The sequence below is a fragment of the Loxodonta africana genome, chromosome 1, assembly GCF_030014295.1.
Source record: "Loxodonta africana isolate mLoxAfr1 chromosome 1, mLoxAfr1.hap2, whole genome shotgun sequence".
Classification (NCBI taxonomy): domain Eukaryota; kingdom Metazoa; phylum Chordata; class Mammalia; order Proboscidea; family Elephantidae; genus Loxodonta; species Loxodonta africana.
In genome coordinates this window covers 106,917,376-106,940,013 of record NC_087342.1, presented here as the reverse complement: position 1 = coordinate 106,940,013, position 22,638 = coordinate 106,917,376, and the positions used below count along the sequence as shown (strand labels likewise).

The following is a 22,638-nucleotide window of genomic DNA, read 5'->3' as shown; positions in this document are numbered from 1 at the left end:
CCTGCATGCCCCCATGCCTGCTCCTCCAGGACTGGTCCCTCTTCATCCCCCTAAGAAAGGGGGATGAGTGAGGGCTGGCTCTTTCCTATCCTTGAGGAGGACTGTGGAACAAGGGGTGTTGTACATGTGTAGGGATAGGAAAAGGGCCCCAGAGCCTTACCTGTCTGCATCTGTCACCAAGGCCAGCCGCCCATAGTCCCAGGCCACCTTCCGAAGGATAGAGAATAAGAAGAGCAGTGCCTGAGGGAAGAGGGGGTGGTTGGCAGGGGGAGAGGCTACCACCCACGGGGCTGGCCATGGGGTGTGGGGGCAAAGGGGCAATAATCTTGTCTTAGAAGGGGCTGATCCTGGCTTGGGTGAATGGCCAGAGGCTAGGCTTGGGCTAGGGTTTGGTGTCTGGTTGGTAGGGGTTCTCCCTGCTGTTAAGCCTAGGGAGTCAGGGTCAGATAGGAGAGTGGTAGGACTAGAGATCTTTGTCATGTATATACAGCGTGTGGGTGCCAGGGGTGGGGGGTGGCATGTGAACACTCACAAGGAAGCACATGAAGTCGAGAGCCAGCACGGTGGGAACACCCCCGAAGGGCAGGCCCTGCAGGACAGTGCTGCGGATACGGGCGCTGTAGCAGTAGTCCTTGGGGTTGCTGTTGTTGAGGGCCGTGGTGCCCAGTGTGGCCAGCAGGAAGGGCAGCATGGCTGCTACTGCCGCATGGTCCTCCTGGGCAGAGGGCAAAGTGATCAGCGGGCTCACCCCCATCCTCCTCGTGGTCCCTGCAGGGTGGGTGTGGGGTGGGGGGGCAGTGAGGGCTGATCCCCAGGCTGCCTGAGTAGGTAGAAGCTCTGGCCTACAGAGATAAGGGCTTGGGGAGGAGAGGGCTGAGTCATGTGGATTTACTTCCATGGCCCCAGGCTGTGGCCCCACCCTGGGCCTGGGAGAATTTGGCCCAGATGCTAGGCTGGGCCTGGACTGGGGAGACCACTTCCTCAAAGCTGGAAGTTGTCTGTGCTTCTCTATCATTCCCCCCCACCCCCCATATACAAACACACACACACTCTCTTTCTCTCTGTCTCTGGCAGGGGGCAGGGCTGAGCCTAAGGGAAGATGGGAGGGGTCTTAAGCCTGAAGATTTGGGGCTAAGAGGAAGGGCCCCCAGGCTGGGGGATGATGGGTCAGGAGCAGCTGCCTCATCATAATCTCTACCCTATTAGAAAAATGGCATGATTTCACTCACTTAGGGTTTTCAACTCCTTAAATCGCCTCTCTAATATAACTGGCTTTAAAACAAGGTGTTTTGCTCCAGAGCTGCCCCTCTGCCCTCAGAGTCAGGGTCAGAGGATGGAGTCAGAGTAGGAAGTCACTTAAAAAGCAGGACTTCTAAGTTGTGTTACCTGCCTGGCACCAGTCATTCCTGCTTACCCTCACTTGTCTTCCCTGGCGCAGAAGCAGCTACACCTTTCTCCCCTCTAGCTCCCTCACCTCTCCCCAACAATCTTTGCACAGGGATCACCTGAGTGGCATGAGAACTACAACTCCCAGAGTGCCGTGTTTCTGCCTCCAGAGCAGGGCAAGCTGGGAATGCCATGCCCTCCAGTGAGTTTTTCCATTTGCAAAGGAGAGGAGAGTGGGCGAGGCCTCTTAGCCCATCCAAGGCCCTGGCAGCCAGGGTGCTGCCCTTCTGCCCAGATCCCTGCCACGGCTGTGGCTGTGCAGTTCATCACTCACTCCTCAAGGTGGATCTTGGGGGAAAAGGGATGGATGGACAAAGTCCCCATCTCCCCCTGAAGGGCAATGAGGCTCGGACACACCGGCTCTTGAAAGTGTCTGGGAACAGAGCTGAGCCAGCCCTGGGGAGGCTCCCAGGGAGGAGGAAGAGGAGGAATAGTGTGGCCAGGGCATTGGTGCCCCACCCCCGCCCTACTGGGGGCCCCTGGGGACTCCTGCTGCTGACAACACTGAAGTTTTGCCTTGGGGGGAGGGGGTCCCCAGGGGAGAAAAGAAACCAGACAAAGAGAGAGAACAACAAACCTAGAACGAATGACAGCAACGCTAAGGGCAAGGGTCCCTCAGCCCCCTGGGGTGACTCAGTGTTTCTCCTGCCCACCAGTTCCTATTTTCCCACCCCCCGTCCTCTTCCTGGTGCCCCAATTGCAGGGCAAGAGGCTCAAGCTCTCAGGTAAAAGGGGAGGCTGAGGTTGTTTATCTGTTTCATGGGTCCCAGGGAGTCTCTGAAAGCATGGTTTAGAAAGGCTAAGTGAGTAACTGCTCTGTGTGAGATATGGCTCCCTTTTCCTTCCCAGCCCAATCCGCCTTAAAAAACAAAGAAAACCCACTAATTTAGTCATTGTAGTGAGCACTATTTATTGAGTGCCCACTGTTTCAGGAATAACACAGACACAATTTCATTCAGTCCTTGACAATTCTATGAGTTGGATGTCATTGCCATTTTAAGATGAAGCTAATGAGTCAGAATCGACTCAATGGCCATGGGCCTGTAAGTATAAAATACACAACTGATTCAACAATTTAGTATAAGAAGAGTAAAATACTTCATTTATGATTTTGATACTGATTATATGTTAAAATGATAATATTTTGAATATATTGGATTATATAAAATATATTAATAAAATTAAATTTACCTCCTTTAAAAAAAAAAAGCTGACGCTATAGGGGCTCAGAGAGGTTAAGTAACTTCCCCAAGGTCACACTGTGAAAAAAATAATGGACCCTGAATTCAAAACTAGGTCAACTTCCTTCTATAGCTAGGACACTTTTCAGGGCACCATACTTTTCTAAAGTGCCCAGAACAGGACTCTGCAGACCACAGAAGCATAATAAATGCTTATTAAACATTCTTTGGCCAGAGAACACAAGGACACTATGGGGATGTGAGAGTTCAGGTATGCGAATGCATGCCGACGTGTGTCTGTGTGCAGGGGGAGCTAGGCGACTGCATGTCAGTTCACGGAAGTGAAGGGAGCTTTTGGCCTCTAAGTGGGGTGTGTGCATGGGTGTGTCTGGGAGCCTTGGTAAGTCAACGGAAAATGTGCAGAGCCATGGTGTGTCAGGGAAGGTGAAAGGTAAGTGCAGGTATCTTGGGTTTGTAGCAGGCCTCTACGCTAGTCTCCCTTCTCAACTCCCAGCTCCAGTGCACTCCAGAAATAATCGCTACAACCATTCCTACCTTTTGCCCCTCTCTTTCCCCAAACTCAGAGGCTCCACCAGGTCAGGATGTAATAAGTACAGTGCCCCCCTCCCCGAGTGCCATCCCCTTATACCTCCACTCCTAACCCATCCCACTGCCATCTACTCCCAGTGACCCCACAGGACAGAGTAGAACTGCCCCAGAGGGTTTCCAAGGCTGTGATCTTTACAGAAGCAGACTGCCACATCTTTCTCCCGCAGAGCAGCTGGTAGGTTCAAACCACCGAAGTTTTGGTTAACAGCCAAGTGCTTAACCACTGCACCACCAAGGCTCCTTCTCCACTCCTAAGGAAGGTAGAACATTCTAGGAACTTCTACATTAAGGGGACCCAGCAGGGAGAGTAAGGGTCCAGCTAGGTGCTTGGTAACTGAAATGCCCATGTCCATCTACTGCGCCCTCTTCACAGTCACAAAGCACTTTTCCTTTCTCAATTGCATCCGATCCTCTCACCCATCCCAAGTGGAAGGGAAGGCAGGGCACATGCTGATCACTAGGCCCATTTTACAGGGGAGGAAGAGCAGATAAGGGGTGGAGGCCAGGCTGTGGCTCTGCCTGCTGACAGGATTACTCTAACCTCTGTAATTGAGGGGGTGGAGTTGCTGGGCTGAGCTTCATCAAGGCCAGCTGCTCTCAAAGCCAGCACTGGGCTGAGCAGCTGAGAGGATAAAAGACTGAGGCAGAAATCAAGGGCAGATTATCCAATAGGCAAGGTAAGCATGGTGCTTATCTTGCTTACCAGATCATCTGTAGTGAACAATTTCATATGGGTTTCACCACATCTTTGATGAACCCATGTGAAATTGTTTACAGGTTAGCAAGTAAGCACGAGTATGCCCGTGTTTACCTTGCTTACTGGGTCATCCGCCCCTGTTAAACCAAAACCAAACCTGTTGTTGTGGAGTTGATTCCGACTCATAGCAACTCTACAGGACAGAGTAGAACTACCCCATAGGGTTTCCAAGGAGTGGCTGGGGGATTCAAACTGCTGGCCTTTTGGTTAGCAGCCATAGCTCTTAACCACTGCGCCACCATGGTTCCTCGGCCCCCGTTAGGGATTGTAAATTTGAAAAGAGGCTTTGATTCTGTAGGAAGGTGATGTGGGGTTGGGAGAGAGAGAGAGAGAGATGCCAGCCATACCCGGAAGCAGAACACTTGATGTGGTGAAAAAATGTGAAATTGTTCACTACAGATGATGTGGTAAGCAAGGTAAGCACCATGCTTACCGTACCTATTGGATAACCTGCCCCTGGGCAGATATTGGGGGATAGAAGGGGTGAGCAATTCCTCCCCTCTACAGGGGTGCTTGAGCCAGTTATATCCTGGAATTTCTCTAGTCTGACACTGAGGCTCTGAGACTAGCTGGAAATGTGTAGAGAGAGTGACAGAAGCTAGCTGAATTTTAGGCTAACTTAAGGTTATTTTATCATTAAGAAGTGTGTGCATGATGCGGGTAGGGAGGTGTAAGTTAAAAGTTTTTTTTTTTTTTCTCTTATAGAATTACTTGGGAAGATTAAATATAGGGCTTTGGATCATGGGAAGGCAGTATGGCCTGACCGCGGAAAAGAAGCCGGAAGTGAGCTGTGTTACTATGTAACCTGGGCCTCAGTCTTCTAATCTGTAACTAAGGGATATTAACATCCTTGCCCTAAGGCCTTTAGAAGGATGCTGTGCAAATATGTATCCACAAGTAAGAATAAAAGTAGTAGTTAAAGAATGCATTTATTAAATGCTTATATAACTCTTATTTTCTGTCAGGCACTGTTTTTAAGTACTTTACAAATATTAATTCAATTACTCCCCATCCTAATTCAGATGACACTGAGGTACAGAGAGGGTACATAAGGTGACCAAGGTCATACAGCCAGTATGTGGTAGATCCGCATATGGACCAAGGCGGCCTTGCTTGAATCTAAGCTCTTAACCACTGCACTTTGCTGCCTCTCCAAACACAGGAGCCACTTCTACCAGGGAGCCAGGGGTTGGCAGTTGTCAGCTTTTACTCTGGAGAAATGCTACACACTATTTCAACCCACTCAACTTCCCTCTTGCTTACTGCTCCTAGACCCTCCACCCAGGCTCTGAGACCCTTCGCTCAGGGACTGGGTTTGTGATTCGAGGTTCTGAGGTAGGCATAGGGGACAGGCAACACAGCCTGAGGAGTGGGAAGACAGACCGGCTTCTAACCTAGGCAAATTACTTAATCACCTGTATCTGTAAAATGGGGCTACTAATCCAGTTGTGTGGTTGTTTTGAGGATTAAACATGATTTACATAAAGCTCTTAATACGTTCAAGGCACATAATAGGCTATTTAAAAAAAAATAAGGTGTGGAATAAAAGGGGTTGGTTTAGTGGAGGAAAACTGGTAAGAATCAAAATAAAAGGAAAAACAGATTTTAATATAAGACCCCTCATTCAGGAGAAGCTTCTTGTTCAGATCTAAGGGATTATACTGTGCTAGGTACTCTGTTGGAAACCCTGGTGGCACAGCGGTTAAGAACTACAGATGATAACCAAAAGGTTGGCAGTTTGAATCCACCAGAGGCTCCTCGGAAACCCTACGGGGCAGTTCTACCCTGCCCTATAGGGCCACTATGAGTTGGAATCAACTTGACAATAATGGGTTTGGTTTTTTTAGGTTTGAGGTGCTCTGTCACTGAGTGGCAGGGAATACTCCCAAACTCTTCAAATATGCCTGATCCATCTGCAGCAGGGTGGGAGGTGGGACATGGCAGGGTGATGCCATGCCAGGATGGGTCAAAAGTTCATAGAAGAGAACCTGTTATTGATCACTTGTCAGGCAAGGTGCCAGGCTCTTTTCCTGTGTTACCAAGTTTGAACCCCACGATAAACCTTGGAAGAAAGTGGTGGTAACCATACTTTTTAATAAAAACTGAGGCTCAGGCAGGTTTAGTAACTTGTCAAGGTCACACAGCTAATGAATGGTAGAATGGAATTTGAACCCAGGTCTCTAAAATCTGTATAATTGGAGGAAACTTGTACCATGTCCAAAAGGGGGCTTTCAGCTACCCACCACCTGCCTTCTGCTTTGCCACATTTCTACGCACCCACCTACCAACCCACCGGCCAGGATGTGTCTGGTGAGCCAACAGCAGGCCCCAGGATGTGCCACCCAGGGCGTGCCAGAGTCTGGACCTTTTGGTGCCCTGTAAGACAAGTCATGCTGACCTGACACTCTACCTGAAGCCTGGCAGACACTCCCATTCCCCTCCTCACCTGTGTCTGGGAGGCAGGACTGGGGGCCCCTCCTGGAGAGGGGTTGGGTATAGCCTCATTCTTCCTGGGCTGTTGCAGACTCAGGGAGAGGTAGAGAGTGGTGTTGGGTAGGGACAACCCAGCCCCCAGGGTGGTGAAGTGTTCAGGCTTGCCCTGAGCAGCCAGACCTCTGCCCAGGGGACCCAGGCAGGTGGTGGCACAGAGCTCCAAGGGCAGCCGGCCCCTCTGACCTCTTCTCCCCATTTCCCAAGCGCCCTTTCCTTTTCTGGGGGAATAAGAGGCCAAAGCCCTGGGACTGTCCGCCCCCGGCAGTGAAGAAGGCCAGGAAGAACAAAGCGTGGCCCCCTCCCCCCAGCAGGGCCTTTGCCCCACTCCCTGCTCGGCGGCTCAGTCCTTTCCCCACCGCACCCTCCAACGCAGGCCCGAGCGGCTCATGAATGAACTGCACTGTGTGGGGCGCAAGGAGAGGACACGCTCCCGGGGCCCGCCACCTCCCCGGCCTGCCGCCCAGTCCCCAGACCGGCCGCGGGCAGCGGCGGCCTCAAGCCAGCACCCGCGAACCCTGCTCCAACCCCGGGCTGGCTTCGGAGATATTCGGATCCGGGAGCAGGAGAAAAGATAAAAGCGACCGAGGGCATCGTACTCAGCGACCCCAGAATCCAAAACTCGGGGGCGGGGGCAGCTGGTTCCCCACAGCGGCGACGAGCTGGTGGGGCGCAGCTGGAACCCACCGAGGGCGCGCGCACCTAGACTGGGCAGGTAGGAGGAGAGTGGCGCTAGGAGGTCGGGGCCGGGGGTCCCACCCCTTGGGATCTCCAGGGAGGTGGGGACAGAAGGCGGCGCACATCTGGACACTCGGCAGGGTCTGAGGACTCACATCTGGATCGGGATGGTGCGGGGTTGGGGACAGCGCGCGCCACCGCTGGGTCCCGCGGGCCCGGGTACCTCCGGGTCCCGCAGGAGGTTGAAGGGAGGGGACGCGTAGCTGAGTCCAGCTTTTTTCTTTGGGTGGTGGGGGGATCCTCAAAGAAAAGAGGGGGCTGGGGAGGGGTCGCGTACTCACCCCCAGGCGCAGACTCGGCTCCGGCTCCGAGCCCCGGGTTGGGGCGGGGCGGGGCTGGGGGAGGGGGAGGGGGAGTCGCTGGGCGGCTGGAGCTCCGGGCTCCTGCGGCGGCCGCGGCAGTGTATGGGGGAGGGGGAGCGGGAGGAGGGAGGGGAGCAGGGGGCGGGGCCCCGCAGGTCCCGCCCCCCACGCCAGCACACGCAGGGCGCGCGCACTCTCAGATCACCGCCCCCGCCGGGCCCGGCGCGCAGGCGCAGGGGAGGGGCCACGCGGGGGAGGGGAGGGCGGGGCTTGGCCGGGGTCCCGAGACGGGGTTTTCCCGGGCGGCGAGAGCGGTATGGCGGGGCCGTCACGTTCCTAACTCTTCTTCCCCCATCTCCTTCTTCTCTGCTGTAGGGGAGGCTCAGTTCTCGGGGGTGGGTAAGGGGAGGCCGCAGCAGAAGGGTCGTGGGCCGTTTGGGGTCGAAGTGCCAGTGGAAGGGGTCCTGGGGAGCGCGGGCCTGACCCGGACGCTCCTCATCTCGACCCCGTGGGCGCCGGTGGTCCCCGCGGCCTCTGCGTCCCCCGCGGCCCGCGCTCACCTGCCTTCCCAGGAGTGGGGCCGGCCTGGGGAAAGGTGGGCTGCGCTCGGGCCTTGGCGAGCCGCTTTAGTCCCTGAACTAGGCCGGCCACGCCGGCGCGTCTCCTCGAGTGTCTCCTTCCCTCCTCAGGATTTGGGGCTTGAAGTGGCTTTGACTCGTTTGCCAGGCGCTTCTGTGCAGTGGGACGTGAGCGAGTTTCCTGGTTTCACGTCAATCAGGCCGATGAGCGGCTCCCCGGATCCAGGGGGTTTCCTGGTTTCTCATTTCACCAGAGGCTGGATCTGCCAACGACGAAGGCTGAGAAGATGAACACCGCGCTGAGAGATGTGTGCATACTCTGTCTATAGCTCACCCACACAAATCACAAAGGCATGAGGAGCACCAACCTGTTCATTTCACTTGGGCTTCCTGAAAGGCATTCTTTTCATTAAGCTTGAGGGGAGGTGGTTTGGGCATGTAAAGGAAGTATTGCTTTCCACCGTGGGCAGTAAATCAACTTTGTCACCGTGAGAGATTGAATGGATTGAATTTATAGAGATTTAAAAAGGCATACGACAGATTCTCCCTGGGTTACCTGGGAAAAGCGGGGAGTTTAGGAGATACTTAAACCTAGGTTGCTGGTGATGGTGGGGAGCTGGCTAGCTGTGGCTGCCAGACATAGGAGGGAGACAGCCTACCTGGGAGTGTCTGCTGTGATTGGTCAGCGTCTTTGCTGTCCACTGGCTTTTTTTTCCCACCACGATGATGATAGTGTTTACAAGCTGATCTCTTATTTTGATGAACGGTGACCACCAGGAGTGGCTTCAGTTCCAAGTTCAGAGGATATCTTAGGGCGATAGTTTTGGAGGTTCCTGTAATCACAATCAGTCCAGTAAGTCTGACCTTTTTTAGGAATTTGAGTTTTGTTCCTACAATTTTCCTCCCATTCTAACCTGGACCTTGTATTGTGTCCCGGGTCAGAGCAGTTGTTAGTGGTAGCCAGGCACCATCTAGTTCTTGTCTCAGCCTAGAGGAGGCTGTGGTTCGTGTGGGCAGTTGGTGCTGTGGACTAATTGCTTCCTTGAGTCTTTGGTTTCCTTCACTCTCCTTTGCTGCAGAGGGGAGAGACCCATAGTTGTATCTTAGATGGCTGCTTGCAAACTTTTAAGACCGCAGATGCTACTCACCAACCTAGGATGTAGAGCATTATCTTTCTGAGCTGTGTTAGGCCAGTTGATGTCCACTGGCTTTTTAAAGAGTTCGTTAATAGCTTGTGGGATGCAACTGTAGGGTTCAGTTTATGGCAGTGTATTTCAAACTGTGAGTCATATTAGTGAGGTGGAAATCAGTTTAGTGGATCACAACTATCATTTTAAAAATAATGAAATAGAATAGAAAATGTCAAGAGTGCATTGCATTTGGTAAATATTGTTCCTTGACACTAACTTGTTTCAGGTATTCATGTATGAATATATTTAGCAAGTGTTGTGCAAAATGTTTCTGTACATCACAGAGAAGTTTGAAAAGCACTGGTCTTCTGTATGCTTTTATTAGCCCTCTTGCCTTCCTTGTCCTGAGTTTTCAGTCAGTTAAAATCGTCCATTAGAATTCAGTTAGCAGACTAGGAACATATGGTCAAGTGTGGGTCTCATTCTTCAGAAAGGTTACTTACTGCCCAGGAAGAAAGACAGTTTACTTTTCATTCAGTGCAATTGAAAAACAAGGCTTTTGTTGAGGATAGAAATATATCTAGGATTTGTCTGTATTGGGAAGTAAAAAAAAAAAAAGTAGTTGCAGTGGAGTCATTCCAACTCACAGTGGCCTCATGTGTGTCCGAGTAGAACTGTGTTCCATAGGGTTTTCAGTGCCAGATTTTTTTGGAAGTAGCTTGCCAGACCTTTCTTCCGAGGTACCTCTGGGTGGACTTGAACCTCCAACCTTTTGGTTAGCAGCCAAGTACATAACTGTTTTCACCACCCAGGGACTCTGTGTTAGGAAGTAGATTAGCCTAATTAGGGAAGTGTGGTTTTTCATCAGGAGTCCCGGGGTGGTGCAAACGATTAAGCACTGGACTACTGGCCAAAAGGTTGGCAGTTTGAACCCACATAGACGCCTCAGAAGCAAGACCTGGTGATCTGTTTCCAAAAGGCCACAGCCTTGAAAACCCCTTGGGGGCGGTTCTGTCTGCACACATGGGATCACCGTGAGTCAGACTGGACTCGAGGGGAACTAACAAGTTTTTCATCTGTGATTGAAGATGGGGATGAAGCTGGGTTTGGTACGCTGCCTGGTGGGAGAAGTCTTTGTCGGTTTGGATTTGTTTTGGGTAGGAACAGTTTAGATGAAAAGGAATCTGGTTGTTATTTTCTTGGAAGAAATTGTTTATTCTACCCTTTGAGCCTTTTGGGTGTATATTTTCTGTGGAACTTTTAAAATATTGTGTTGATTTGATGGTTGTAAAAGTTGATATGGTCTGTTGCTTGTATGGAACGGTAATGTTCACTTTGAGTCCAAATAGCACTGATAATGGGTATCTGGAAGCTGGAAATGGAGGCTATAGTTACCTGCTTTTTAGCCTTCTGAGGATCACTTAAATGTCTTTTTTTTTAATTCAATGTTACAGTTGTGAATCTGAACATGCGGTAGATGCCTGACCTGTTTCTGCCTGTGCCTAATTGGGAACACCACATAATAACAACAGACCTAAAGAAGTGTGTATGCCATCAAATGACACTTTCCAGGCAGAAAGAAGAGGGAGCATTTCAGACAGCCTGAAATGAGAACCGAAATCAGTGCACTGTGGAATCCGTGAAGGGACAGTGGCCAAAATGTTTTATTATTGCTCCTGAATAGCAAGGGTGAAAACCTTTTTTGGAGTCCATTTTGCAGGTACTAAACACAGTTGTTTAGACTCTCCTCAGGCCCTTAGCTACCACTTGTCTGTTGACTTTGTCATACTGTGTTAGTTTATGTGGTGCTAGGATGCTGGAAACTATGCTGTCGATATTTCAGAAACCACCGGGCTCACCTATGGGGGACAGGTTTCAGCAGACTAAGAGCAGGCTAGGAAGAAAGGCCTGGCAATCTGCTTCTGAAAATTAGCCAACAGAATATCGTCTGTCTCACTTGCTTTGGGTATGTCATCAGGAGCAAATGATCCTTGGAGGAGGACATCATGTTTGGCAGAGTGGAGGGCCAGGGAAGGTGAGGGAGAGGCCTGGTGAGATAGATTGGACTTGAAAATGCTGGTGATCATGAGGATGATGCAGGACCAGGCAAGGTTTTGTTCTCTTGTGCATAAGGTCACCATGAGTCAGAGTTGACTCCACGGCAGCTGTCTTTCAGCCTCATAGAATCTTAGAGGATGTAAGAGTCTTTTAAACCCTTTCTTGCCCTGATCCTGTTTTCAGGGATTGTGACACCTAGACCCACCTAAGATGGGTGGTTTTCCTATTGTTTGTGTTACTTGGATAGTTCTTGTGGCTATGTAGGGACTTGGGAGGGTCTTGAAAATCAGGTTATGGTTTAGCCTTCCTTTGTAGAGGCTAGTGGCTTTTCTTGAGTTGATTTTATGTGTATTTTCAAAGGCAGCCATTGTGTGAGAAAGGACTCCAGTTCAGATCTCAGAAATGTTGCTCTGGATCAGGTAAGGTGCTGTCTTAATTAAGAAAAGTACCAGGAAATTTATTACTCACCAGTAGAACACAACTCAGAGTAAGAAAGCTTGCCTCCTCAAAAACTTAAAAATCATCCATGTCTTTAGAAAAGATGGAGCGCTTCTCCACGTCCACTTTAGGCTGAAAAACACTTTCAAAGCTGAGTGGTCTTAAAGAGATGCTTGTGTGCTGCCCTGAGAACCAGGGAGCCATGCTGTTCTCCCCAGCCAGGATCTGGGAAACAAACTGCTGCTTCTGTAGGCCTGGCTCCCACTGAATGGTTCAGAGAGGGACTCCCCACATTAAAACAGTGCCTTACATGAATGAAGATAAAGCACTTTCATTTTTGTGTCTGTTTTACTCTTCTCAGGGACCCCTGGTTGACAGAGTCATTGAGGCCTGGAGAAAGAAGGAGAGGATGGGGGTGGAGAAGGTATGGTTTCCATCAGCAGCATTCCTGCTTTGAGTCAGGGACCCCCTAGGTTTTTCTTTCTCCCAGCTGCCCACCTGACATCTCCACAAACCTGGTTCTTTGCCACTGACTAAGTGTAGGTCCTAACAGAAAGGGTTGCCATTGACTGCTGTCAAGTCAGCTCCAACTCATGGCATCCCCATTCAGAATGGGATTGTCCTGTTGTGAGCCATAGGGTTTTCATTGGCTGATTTTTTGGAAGTGGATTGCCAGGACTTTCTTCCTGGTCATTTTAGTCAGAAGCTCTGCTGAAACCTGTTTAGCAACATAGCAACACATAAGCCTTCACCTGTCCGACGGGTTTAGCTGCACCTGAGGTACTCTGGCTGGGAATCAAACCCCAGTCTCCTGCATAGAAGGTGAGAATTCTACAACTGAACCACCACTGCCCCCAATAGGAAGAGGGGCTGTCGTTAGGTGACGTTGAGTTGATTCCAACTCATAGCGACCCTATATAACAGAGTAGAACTGCTCCGTAGAGTTTCCTAGGCCACAGTCTTTACAGGAGCAGATCATCAGGTCTTTCTTCCCACGGAGCCACTGGTGGGTTTGAACCGCCAGTCTTTCAGTTAGCAGCCAAGTGCTTAACTGTTAATGCCACCAGGGCTTCTTAACAGGAAGGACGTATGTGTTTAATTAAGCAGAATTTTGCCTTGTACAATTTTTCTGAGTTTGACCATACCGAGATTGTTAAATATTTCTGGACTATGGGTGGCAGCAGGTGGAGAGCAAAGCTAGAGCAGATAAAATCTATATGTTGAAAAACTAGCTTGAATAATTGAGAATTACCAGAAAAACTAAGAACCTCTGCTTTAAATACTTCTGTAGCAAGGTTAGGAATAAGTTAAACAAATACAGGGCATGAATTCTGGGAATGTTTTTTCTTTGTAAATCAACTTGAGAAGTGGGTTCTTTTGCAAATGGTTACTGCACTCAGCTGCTAACAAAAAAGTTGGAGGTTTGAGCCTACCCAGAAGTGCCTTGGAAGAAAGGCCTGCTGATCTGCTTCTGAAAAATCAGCCATTGAAAACCAGCCCTGTGGAGCTCAGTTCTACTCTGCCACACATGGGGTCACCATGAGTTGGAATCAACTCTATGGCAGCTCGTTCTGGTTGGTGGTAGAAGGAGCCCATCGGGCTATTGAGGGGTGCTTTGTTTAACGAGAGTGGCACTGTGAGCTCACACCTCAGCGGGGCGAATCAGAATCAGCTTCAGTTTTAGACTGAGGCGCTGCTGGATGTAGTGCCCATATTTATTCAAAAAGCAGCTTTTAATTCCTGAGTAAATTGAGATTATGTGGCAGCCTCATTTGGAATACTTTTTATCGGGGGGGAAAGAGTACGGGCTGTACGTGTGGGGTGTCTGTTTCCAGGCAGGTTTCAGTGGTTAAAGCAGCATCTTCATACAGGCATTGTACGGGGTGGACTAACAGCCTTGGGCTCTAGTTGGGACTTGGCCGCCCGCTTGGACAAGTTGACAAGTCTGCTAGCGGGTCTGATTTCATTCTGACTATTGAACCAGCAGAGCTGTTGAAAATTCTTAGCCAGTTGAGCTCCTTGCACACCATTACTCTTTCTTGTCTTTGTTGTTTGCACTGGGTGCTCAAGAATGAAATCATCACAGAACGGGAACTGTGTGGAAGTGCTTTGAGAACTGTAATATGTTGTACTTGGGTAAGGTTGGACAACAAAACAGTAGCAAGCCTTTAATAAAGGATAGTACTTACCAGTCTTACTGGTCCAGAATGATGTGGGGAGATACCTGCCCGTAGACGGGGAGGGGTTGTGTCTGGATGACAGGTTGGAGGGTCTTGGGAGTTTCTTTTTGGACTCCTTGAAGCATCCAGACCTCTGCTTTTCCGTACTTTGATTAAGAAGAAAATTTACACCTTCATACTCAGTGGAACTTGTCCTTTTTGTGCCTGGGTTTTGCATTCGATTTCTCTTAATGTTTATCTTTCCCCTTTTGTTACATACTACCAGAATCTCACTTTAAGTATTCCTTTGTGATTGTGCTGATATTTTTGTTTTGTCCTTTTTCTAAAGGGCCCATTCCTCTTGAAAGGGCTTAAAAATGTATAACAAACAGGCACCTAAAAATTGAAATTGTTTGTGTAGAAACAATGTATAATTATATGTAGGGCTGTGATACTAAGTACAACATTTTGCTGATCTTCAAAGGTCATATAATGGGGACTTTCCACAAACCACCAAAGGTGTAGGTTCTTTATGCTTTTCCAGGTTAGTCACTATTAGTAAAACTTGCTAAAATGAGTTTTCTTTGCATGGGTGGCACCCCCAAATCACTGGGAGCCTGAGTGAAGGGAACAAGAAAACCACCAACCTAGCAAACCTGGTGCATCTCTGGAGCCAGAGGATGAATTGCTGATTAATTTTATTAATTTAACAAATATTCACTAAACTCCAGTTAAGTACCGGGCACTGTTCTGGACTCTGAACACACAGTGCTGAACAGGGCCAGCAGAGTCCCTGCCTTCATGGAGCCCACGTTCTATGGCACCTATAAGTTGATGCCAAGTGAGAAATTCACCTCCATGTCTCCAAAATCCATGGTCCTCCCTGGGCTTCACAGCTACAGGGAAGTGTTGATAAATCAAGATGGAACAGGAGCGGGGACTCTAGGATTGCACTGGATCATTTCTTTTTCCTCCCTCCCTCCCCCCCTCCTACCTTCCTTCTTTCCCTCTCTCCTTCTGCTTCCCTCTTTCCTTCCTTCCCCTTCCTCCCTCCTTTCCTCTTCTTTATTTATTTTTGCTTTGATGGGAGGGGTTGTGATTCGTACCATAAAAAGGGAGAGTAATGCTCAGCGTTGACCAGGAAGTGGCATGAAAAGCCAACTCTAGTTCTGGAATCGTCCAAATACCTGGCTTCCTTTAAGTGAGAGTGTTGTAGAGGAGGAAATGTCATCCCGGTTAGCCTCCTGTGCAAACATAAGACTCAGAATAACATTACTTGTGAAAGAAACCATTATATATAGACCGGATCTGGAGTGAGTCAGGGCCTGTGTCCACAGGGTGGATTTATGCTGGGAAATAACATCAAGCTCAAAGTTGCTTTGAGATAAATTTCTGCCTCCATTACTCTTCCCTGATTGAAACCAGTTGTTTAGTGATGGGATGAGGCATTTTCCACAGTGGGCAGTGTAGGCATCAGGCCAGGCAGATGGTCCTGGACCCTGTAACCATAACATGGGCTACTTCCACCAGCAGCACCATCCGCGTCTTACAGCATGCTTGTGTGCCATGTCCAGGTTCCTGGTATGCACATGGGAGCTCTGCAGTGTCCAGATTTCTGTGTGGAGCCATGGGTCTGGGTGGGAGTCTGTCTTTCTGTTGGCTACCCCATTTGTTTTATTCAACAAATATTTATGGTGCTCCTACCATCAAGTTCTGTGCTAGAATCCGCTAGGGCCTTTCGCTGGGGTGAGAGTGGAGGGAGATTGTATAAGAGACAGACTTACAGTAAATGAATACATTTGGTTCTTTTGTGCTTTCAAGTTCACAGGAATACCTACTTTCTGCTGGCCGCTTGGTGTCTAAGTCCTTTGGGTCTGAGTCTGGAGGTCAGTAACATCTACCAAAGAGCCAGCGAGAAGTCACTGAATCGAGTCTTGTGAGAGTAGACGTGCTCCCTGGAGTCATGGAAATGTTACTCTTGTGACCCAGGGCTGTAGTGATAATTCTCACGCCATGAGTCTGCGGGTTCCTGAACTCCTGGGTTTCCGAATTCCTCTAGCGACTTCAGGTGCTGTGATATCAGGATCTCTGGTTTCTGAGTCTTGGAGAGTGAGTAGCAGGAAATAGGATGTTGAGGGATGTCAGTTTTATCTCAAAAAACAACAACAACAAAAAAAAATCCAAATTTTTTCAGTGTCTGAGTCCAGTTAGTGAAAGGTGGAGTGGTGAGAGGAGACCTGTGTGTCCTCGGCGTGTAGGACAGGTGGGACCGATGCCATAGTTGAACACAGTCTTCTCACAGGGGTTGCTTCTTGGGGGAGGCGTGTTTGGAGCTGGGTCGCCAGATTCGCTGGGTGGAGATGAGCGGAGGTTGTGGGGGTGGCTTGTGAGCAAGGCTCCAGGAGGAGGCCCGGCCTTGGGAAGGCTCCCTTTCTGTTTGTGCACAGACAGCCCTGCAGATTTTAGGGGGTGCCTTGTGTAGTGGGGTTTTCTATTGTACTCAAGTCAGCAAAGTTCTGGGAAGCCCCTAGACGCCTCTGCATTTCTTGGCCAAACATCAGTGTTCTTGAGGAAGCAGCTCAAGTGTGGAGAGGCAGGTGTCGCATCTCTCAGGAGAGGGAACGTGGGTGGTGCTGGGTTAATCTTGAGGGTTCTGTGGAATAGGTGAGCAGCCTCTCCTCTCCCAGGATCCGGTGAGAAAGCTTGGCTGGGATTGGAGGTCACCACAGCCTGGACCAGAAGGGCTGCTTTCCGAGCTATGTTTTCTTTTTTAAGCCAATTTTTATTTCTCAGAATGTGGAGCACTTCTTGCAACTACACTAAAAATTGTCTTCAAAACTAAGATTTGAGTAGAGTGAACAATTTTCACCTGGCATTTGTCAGCATTTCAGTTGATTCGACAGAGCATTGAGTTGAGTGTGAGCGTGTCTGTGACTTCAGAGTGTTCTTGATGGCCCAAGAATGGTTTAACAATTGGAACAATATCAGTATTTAAATTAAAATCATCTGGTTTACTCTTTTGATTAAGAGCATGGGTTCTGGAAGCAGACTACTGGCGTTCAAATTTCAGCTTTGTCACTCCTAGCTGTGTGACCTTGGGCAAATTATTCAACCTCTTTGGGCCTTATTTCTTCATATATAAAATGGGCGTAAAAATAGTACCCACTTCATAGATTTTTTTGTGAGATTCAAATTAGCGGCTACATGTAAAGCACTTAGCCCAGTACCTGACACGTTGTAACTGCCTAATAAGTGATCCTGAGGAAAGAAAACAGAGACCAGCTGACCCTTGAAGTTGCTTTACACCCTGAGTTTGTTTGTGGGAAATGAGCTTTGCACAGCGGTGTGAGGCTGCTGAGTGTGGTGGAAAGACTCTTGGACTAGAAGCTGGGTCTACTGGTTCTGCTCCTGACTGGTTGTGAAGCTTTAAATGAGTTATTTAGTTTCTCCATATCTTTGTTTTCTGATCTATGAAATGAGATGGGACTAAATGATTATGATGATAGCTAATGGGTATAAAGGGCTACATATTGAGTGCCAGGTACTGTGCTAAGTGCTTTACATGGCTTATCTTGTTGAATCTTCGTAACTACCTTCTGAGTAGTTACCATTATTAGGTCTTGGCTGAAAGCAGATGATACCAGAAAGGTGTTTACCTGTGTTTTATTCAAGGGCATTTGACTATGTGAATCATAACAAATTATAGATAACATTGTAAAGAATGGGGATTCCAGGACACTTAACTGTGCTCATGTGAAACCTGTACATAAACCAAGAGGCAGTCATTCAAACAGAACAAGGGGATACTGCATGGTTTAAAATCGGAAAAGGTATGTCAGGCTTGTAACCTTTCACCATACTTATTCAATCTGTATGCTGAGCAAATAATCCAAGAAACTGAACTATATGAAGAATGCAGCATCAGGATTGGAGGAAGACTCATTAACAGCCTGTAATATGCAGATGACACAACCTTCCTTGCTGAAAGCGAAGAGGACTGGAAGCACTTACTGAATAAGATCAAAGACTACAGCCTTACCTGTGGATTACGCTTCAACATGAAGAAGACAAAAATCCTCACAATTGGACCAATAAGCAACATCATGATAAATGGAGAAACAATTGAAGTTGTCAAGGATTTCATCTTACTTGGATCCACAATCAACACCCACAGAAGCAACAGTCAAGAAAAACGGCATATTATATTTGGCAAATCTGCTGCAAAGGACCTCTTTAAAGTGTCGAAGAGCAAAGAAGTCACCTCGAAGACTAAGGTGTACCTGACCCAAGCCATGGTATTTTCAGTTGCCTCATATGCATGTAAAAACTAGACAATGAATAAGGAAGACCAAAGAAGAAGAATTGATGCATTCGAATTACGGTGTTGCTGAAGAATATTGAATATACCATGGATTGTCAGAAGAGCGACCAAGCCTGTCTTGGAAGAAGTACAACCGGAGTGTTCCTTGGAAGTGAGGATGGCGAGACTTCATCTCAAATACTTTGGACATGTTACCATGAGGGACCAGTCTCTGGAGAAGGACATCATGCTTACTTGGTAAAGCAAAGGGTCAGCAAAAAAGAGGAAGACCCTTGATGAGATGGATTGACACGGTGGCTGCGACAGTGGGCTCAAACATAGTGACAACTGTGAGGATGGCACCGGACTGGGCAGTGTTTCATCTGTTGTATGTCAGTCGCTGTGAGTGGAACCAACTCAATGGCATCTCACAGCAATAACCACAACAGATGGGGAAACCAAAATTCAGAAGTTGTCCAGGGTCACCTAGCTAGTAAAGGGAAACCTGGCTTCATGTGATAGTCTTTGGTTTTGTAGTGTCAAATGTTACTAGTTCAAGAAGTTAGCTGCCTTCTTTTGATTTAATTTTCTGATCATGATTATATTTTGGCCAGTGCTTCATGAGCTGTCTTAAGGAAAACACTGGAGTGTAAAGATGTAGATTGGAGATTAAGCTGCAGTCAAGCATATAGGGAGTGTCTAGGTATTCCTATGGCAGTAAATAGTGGTTGTTTTCCTCCACCCTTATTAAATAAGATCTGATCTGAGGTGCCTTGAACTCCTGGAAGGCAAAGTTATGGGTAAATACTTCAGTGGTCAAGTCTCAAGAGTCTTTCTCAGCAGAGCTCTTGAATGAGGCCCTCCGTAGCCAAACATCCAGATGGAAGAATAGGCATGTTATGCAGCTAGAATTACTAGCTGACTGTCAGTTTTTCTTAAATATGCCCTTAAACTGGGGACTGGCATGTTAGTTAGGGAACAATGGGGTTGAGTTTCTGCAAGCTGGAGTTGTGAATCTTGGGTTGGTTTTTGGTTTTTCATCCCAAACCTGCTCTCCTAAACCCTGCTCTCAGCTATAATATGGTGCATGTGGTTTTTCCATGTTCCAGTGTTGTTTGGGAGCTTAGCCCAAATGTAGACCTTGGTCAGTGACTTAGCAAAGGCAGCTTTTAGCTCTGCTTTGCTAGCTTTGAGCTATACACACGTTCTAGCTTGTACATTTGGGGAAAAGGTGACATGGTAACAGCTTGGGCCGCAAACTTGGCCAGTTGTTTAGATAACATGCTTTCTTTCAGGGAGTTAAAGTTCAAGTTTCAGAAGGCACACAAGTGTGCACAAGGACAATAGTGTGAAGTATTTCCTCCTTAGTGGACTTGGGAAGTGGTCACTGGCTGGATGTATACCAGAAGATTCCTGCTTTCCTTCTACCTGTGGAAGTGATACAATGATGAAGGTGTCCTCGGTGTTGTTGTGGGCCATTCCAACTATCCAGCCCCAGTGTTAGAACGTGAATCGGCAAGACTGGAGCTGGAGTTCCTTGGACTGTCTAATCATCTGTATCTCTTCCAACCATTGAGATTCATATTTAGTGACTGATGATCTTGCACTAGAAGGGCTGTCTCTCCCACACAAGTCCCCAAGACTCTTTTATAAAGAAAACTGGCTCTAGTAAGGACTCCAACTTAGAAATAAATCTGTTTTTTTTTTCCTTTTTCTTGCAGGATTTGCCATCTTGGGATCTCCATGGCTTTCTGTCCTGGGCTCTGGGGCACTCTCGCCCATATAAGCAAAGCCCTCAGCCAGCGCTGCTTCAGGTAATTTTCCCTACCGAGAAAGCCCTCCTGAGCATGCTATGTTTTCTCTCCCTTCAATTCAGACTTCATCTAGAAGCAATTGGGAGATAGACATCAAGGGTAGGCTAAATTATTGAGCAGTAGGTGAGTGTTTTGAGCCAGGGCTGGGGATTGTGATGACTAGAAGGGGAATAGAGAATCAGGGAGATGGGCATGGGGGTCAGGAGAATCTCAGGGAATCAGGCTGAGCTGGGATTTGTTGAGATCACAGTGGTGGGTATAGGTTAGGAGATGATGCTGCTGTTGGAGGTGGGATAGGGAATGGGATATGGTAGAATTTTCAGTCTTCGTAAGATTTTTGTAGTGAATCTGACATCTCTGGACCCTGTCATTCCCCCAGTGTATTAAAACTCTCTCTTTTAAGAACAAAATAGTAATAATAATTACCCTAGCAATACGTGCTTATTGCCTACACCTGAAGCATGATGGAAGTGTGACAACCTCCCCTTCTTTTAGAGGTTAAGCCAGGAACGGAGAGCACAGGTTGCATTCCTGTTGGCAAACCACGCCTTCTGACCCCCTTTGCACACTCATTCCTCAAGTCTTTATTGAGTACTGTGCCTGATTGGTATGCCTGGCTTTGGCCATACAGAGATGAATAAGAATCACTCCCTGTGTGAGGGAGCTCACAGTTGGCCAATGTAGCAGACTTGAAAACAAATAACTACAAGAAAATGTGACGAGTATAGTAATGGAGGTTCATAGGGTGCTTTGGGATGCCTGAGACAGGAGCTGCAAATGGAAGAGGTGGAAAGGGAAATGGAGAGGCGGCCTTCCCAAAGGAGAAGGGGGAGTAGGCTCTGGGCAGGGGGGCAGAGAGAAAGGACAGAGGTATTTAGGAGGTAGTGTGAGTAAGATGTGGTGGCCAGTGGATATTGGTGGAGAGAGGCTTATGGCTTGGGAGCTGAAGTCTGGAGAAGCTGTTGTCTAGATAGAAATGCAGCAACGGGAGGAGGTTTGCAAGGGGAGACAGTGAGGTCTGTTTGGGCCCTCTAGAGTTTGTAGTCTCTGTAGGATTGTTGTGGAGAGTTCAGGAGAGTGGAAATATAGAGTGTGGGAGAGACGTGGGGCTGGAGTTGGAATTTGCTAGTTGGAAGCAATGGGGATGATAGACTTGCCCAGAGTAGGCAAGTAGAATGAGAACACCAGCATTCAGGTGCCAGCATCAGAAAAGTAGAAATCCCACATCAGTCAGATCGCTTAATAGTTTATCTGCCTTTTAATTGGTACTCTTTAAAAAAATAATTCCTTTCTGGTGAGAAAAAAATGTTCAAACAAAAGATTGTTACCTTGACTTACTTCCAGTTTCTGCTGTGTTGTGTAAAAGGACTCCTTTAGCAAACTTACTTATTTTTGTCTTCTGGTTCCCCAAAACATCTAGATGAAAAAAAATTGTTGCTCTGGGGAGCAGATTTTGTAGAATAAACATTGAATAAGGCTTGGCCCATAAAAGGGATTCCTTTACGTCTTCAGAGTCCTTTTGGAAACAGAAACCTTTAAGTTAAGGCTGTCATGGAGTTCATTGTAACAGAAAAACTGGATTCTCTTTAAACCCATCCAAACTGACATCTTTACTCAACAGCAGAAGCTGGTGATTGCCAAGGAGACTGTTTTTGGTACAGATAAGTAAGAACTAGTCGTTTTTATTTCTTATTTCACTTCGAATAATTAATTGCCCCAGATGTATTGTTGTTCTATGCCATTGAGTTCAACTCGAGTGACCCCCAGGTGACAGAGTAGAACTGCCCCATAGGGCTCCCTAGGCTGTGATCTTTACGGGAGCAGATCTCCAGGTCTTTCTGACACAGAGCCACTGGGTAGGTTCGAACTGCTACCTTTTAGTTATCAACTGAGTGCTTAACCATTGCACCACCAGGCCCCCTTGTTCAGATAAGTATTCCCAACCTTCTGACTTCTGTCAAGGCTCCCAAGGACCCACCCAAGTTGTACTGTGCCCAGGTTGTGTGTTGCGGATGCACACTCTGTCCCGGGCCTTACCTCTTAGGAGGCCTGTGCACCTTGACCAGGAGAGACATTGACCTCAGACTCCTTTTTCTCTCTCTCGCCAGCACCACCGAGAGTCTCAGTGCCATTCAGAAGATGACCCGGGTGCGTGTGGTGGACAACAGCACCCTGGGGAACACCTCGTACCACCGCCCTCCTCGCTGCATCCACGTCTATACCAAGAATGGGGTGGGCAAGGTGGGTGACCAGATACTGCTGGCCATCAGGGGAGAGAAGAGAAAGGCGCTCATTGTGGGGCATCGCATGCCTGGTCCCCAGATGACCCCCAGGTTCGACTCCAACAATGTGGTCCTCATTGAGGACAATGGGAACCCTGTGGGGACCCGAATTAAGACACCCATCCCCACCAGCCTACGCCAGAGAGAGGGCGAGTATTCCAAGGTGCTGGCCATTGCTCAGAACTTTGTGTGAGGACAACCCAGGCCACGGGCTGCAGTGGGCTCTTGAATGCGGTAGTTACGAGAACTGCACCTCCACTGAGAGGGAACTTGGGGCCAGGTGGCTGCCCCCTTCACATTGGGCATAATGGTGTCCTGTAAGAAAATAAACCTTTGCATGTATGTTTTCCTCCTGA

At 48.3% G+C, this 22,638-nt stretch overlaps 2 protein-coding genes across 7 annotated transcripts in view; one reads left to right on the top strand and one right to left on the bottom strand.

The window, feature by feature from the left end:
* Positions 1 to 8,218, bottom strand: part of TMEM63B (transmembrane protein 63B) — a 27,582-nt gene extending 19,364 nt beyond the window's left edge. The window contains exons 1-3 of one of the 4 annotated variants that reach the window (XM_064286685.1): positions 8,084 to 8,218; positions 533 to 768; positions 161 to 240 (exon numbers count right to left, since the gene is read on the bottom strand). In XM_064286685.1, coding sequence (XP_064142755.1) covers positions 161 to 240; positions 533 to 754 — 302 coding nt within the window. In that variant the 5' untranslated portion in view covers positions 755 to 768; positions 8,084 to 8,218. Of the gene's footprint in view, positions 1 to 160; positions 241 to 532; positions 769 to 7,502; positions 7,594 to 8,083 lie in introns of those variants that run through there. The other 3 variants (XM_064286691.1, XM_064286698.1, XM_064286689.1) reach the window with 3 other exon arrangements.
* MRPL14 (mitochondrial ribosomal protein L14) lies at positions 7,753 to 22,638 on the top strand. Of its 3 annotated transcripts, XM_023545367.2 has the most exons (4): positions 8,446 to 10,951; positions 12,089 to 12,151; positions 19,908 to 20,000; positions 22,109 to 22,638. In XM_023545367.2, exons 3-4 carry the CDS (start codon positions 19,930 to 19,932, stop codon positions 22,473 to 22,475), a joined length of 438 nt encoding a protein of 145 aa, XP_023401135.1. In that variant the 5' UTR covers positions 8,446 to 10,951; positions 12,089 to 12,151; positions 19,908 to 19,929; the 3' UTR covers positions 22,476 to 22,638. The 3 variants fall into 3 exon arrangements, with proteins under 3 accessions (XP_003403942.1, XP_023401135.1, XP_023401136.1); XM_003403894.3 differs by lacking the exons at positions 8,446 to 10,951; positions 12,089 to 12,151 and adding an exon at positions 7,753 to 7,837; XM_023545368.2 differs by lacking the exon at positions 12,089 to 12,151.

Excerpts from the sequence above, each read along its gene's own strand:
- MRPL14 (XM_003403894.3), top strand. The coding sequence starts at position 19,930 with ATGGCTTTCTGTCCTGGGCTCTGGGGCACTCTCGCCCATATAAGCAAA. Across the intron at positions 20,001-22,108 it reads CTCAGCCAGCGCTGCTTCAG|CACCACCGAGAGTCTCAGTG; the intron begins GTAATTTTCCCT and ends CTCTCTCGCCAG.